A 1,673-nucleotide genomic window follows, 5' to 3' on the forward strand; every position below is an offset into this window, starting at 1 on the left:
TTGGGTCTGTATTTCTAGGTGCCAGTAAGTAGAGATCTACTTTTTAAGTTGGAATAGGTTATTTTGATGGTCATCATCAAAAAACTCTGCAGATAATAAATGTTGGAGAGGGTGTGGAGAAAAGGAAACCCTTGTACACTGTTGGTGGGAATGTGAACTGGTACAGCCACTATGGAATAGTGGAAATGAAGGAAAAAATAAATATTATGATCTTGGTCCACTCATGAGCTCTTGCTTGCTTTGGCCAGTTTTTGTAAACATCTGAATTTTTCTCAAGGCAATCTTCATGTCCTTGTTCCGGAGACTGTAGATCAGCGGGTTTACAAGTGGGGTCACTGCTGAGTACAGCAAGGTTACAATCTTCTGTATCCCAGCTGGATTTCCAGAGGTTGGGCTGATGTACATCATCATGATGGTTCCATAGAACAGAGATACCACAGCCAGGTGGGAACCACAGGTGGAGAAGGCCTTACGTCTGCCAGCGGCTGAAGGGACACGCAACACTGCTCTGAGAACCAGGGTGTAGGACCAAAGGATAAAGAAGAAGGTGATAAAAATAATAAGAGAGCTCAATATAGAACAGGAAAGCTCAATTCCAGGGGCAGGGATGCAGGACAGGGCCAGAAGGGGACCAGGGTCACAGACAAAATGGTCAATGATATTGGGGCCACAAAAGGGGAGTTGTGTGATGAAATAGATAGGGACTGGATAGCAGAGGAAGGCTGTTACCCAGCAGAGGCTAACCAAGTTGATGCAGAGACGGCTGCTCATGATGGTAGGATAGTGGAGAGGTCGGCAGATGGCCAAGTATCGATCAAAAGCCATGAGGGGCAGCAAGAAGGTCTCAGTAATGCCCATGGAGAAGAAGAAGTAGAACTGGAGGAAGCAGGCAGTGAAAGAGATGGTTTTGGTCTCAGACAGGAAGTTCCTTAACATAGTGGGAACGGTGGTGTTGATGTAACACATCTCCACGAACGAGAAGTTGGCCAACAGAGTGTACATGGGAGTGTGGAGTCTGTGATCCAGCCTCACCGCAAAGACAATGGCCCCATTCCCCATCAGTGTCAGGATGTAGGACACAGAGAAGAGCACGAAGAGGAGGACTTGAACCTCTCTAGAGCAGGGAAAACTCAGGAGTATGAATTCAGTCACCGTGTTGACTCCCGACACATTCATGGCTTCCTAAGAGGTGGAGAGGAAAAAATGACAGTGACAAAGATGACCTTACTTTCTAATCTTCAGGAATGTTTCCTTTTAGAGATCTGTAAGTCCCTCAGATTCTATTACTGTATTAAGTAAATAATGTAAGTATGCTGCTGAAGGCTGTCAAACTTTGAGAATGCTAGATATGATAAGACTTTGAATTTTTGACTTTCTCATTCCTCTTTCAGTATTTTCTTAGACCCAGCAAAACTCCAAAAAAGCAGTTTGGAGAATATTAATGACAATACTTGCAAATATAAATAGGTATTTTTTATTTGTATCTATAGAATAAGATAAATAGACCCTTAATATTAGACATAGAATTTCAATTCTGTGTTTATTTGGAATTAGAGTCATAATACTAGGCATCAAGGAGAAAGGTAACAAGTAACACATTGACATTCTGTGCATTTCATTTTTATTCTGGATCAATGTTAGAAGTATACATGTCAGCCTCCTAAGGTGTTCTG

At 42.5% G+C, this 1,673-nt stretch overlaps 1 protein-coding gene across 1 annotated transcript; it reads right to left on the reverse strand.

Moving 5' to 3' along the window:
• Positions 1–204: 204 nt before the first annotated feature.
• On the reverse strand, positions 205–1,176 carry LOC110133417 (olfactory receptor 11H6-like). Its single transcript, XM_020887309.2, has one exon. It carries the CDS (start codon positions 1,174–1,176, stop codon positions 205–207), a length of 972 nt encoding a protein of 323 aa, XP_020742968.2.
• Positions 1,177–1,673: the final 497 nt, after the last annotated feature.

This window comes from Odocoileus virginianus, chromosome 6 (genome assembly GCF_023699985.2).
Source record: "Odocoileus virginianus isolate 20LAN1187 ecotype Illinois chromosome 6, Ovbor_1.2, whole genome shotgun sequence".
NCBI classification, from domain to species: Eukaryota; Metazoa; Chordata; class Mammalia; order Artiodactyla; family Cervidae; genus Odocoileus; species Odocoileus virginianus.

Coding starts and splice junctions, on each gene's coding strand:
- LOC110133417 (XM_020887309.2), bottom strand. CDS start 1,176: ATGAATGTGTCGGGAGTCAACACGGTGACTGAATTCATACTCCTGAGT.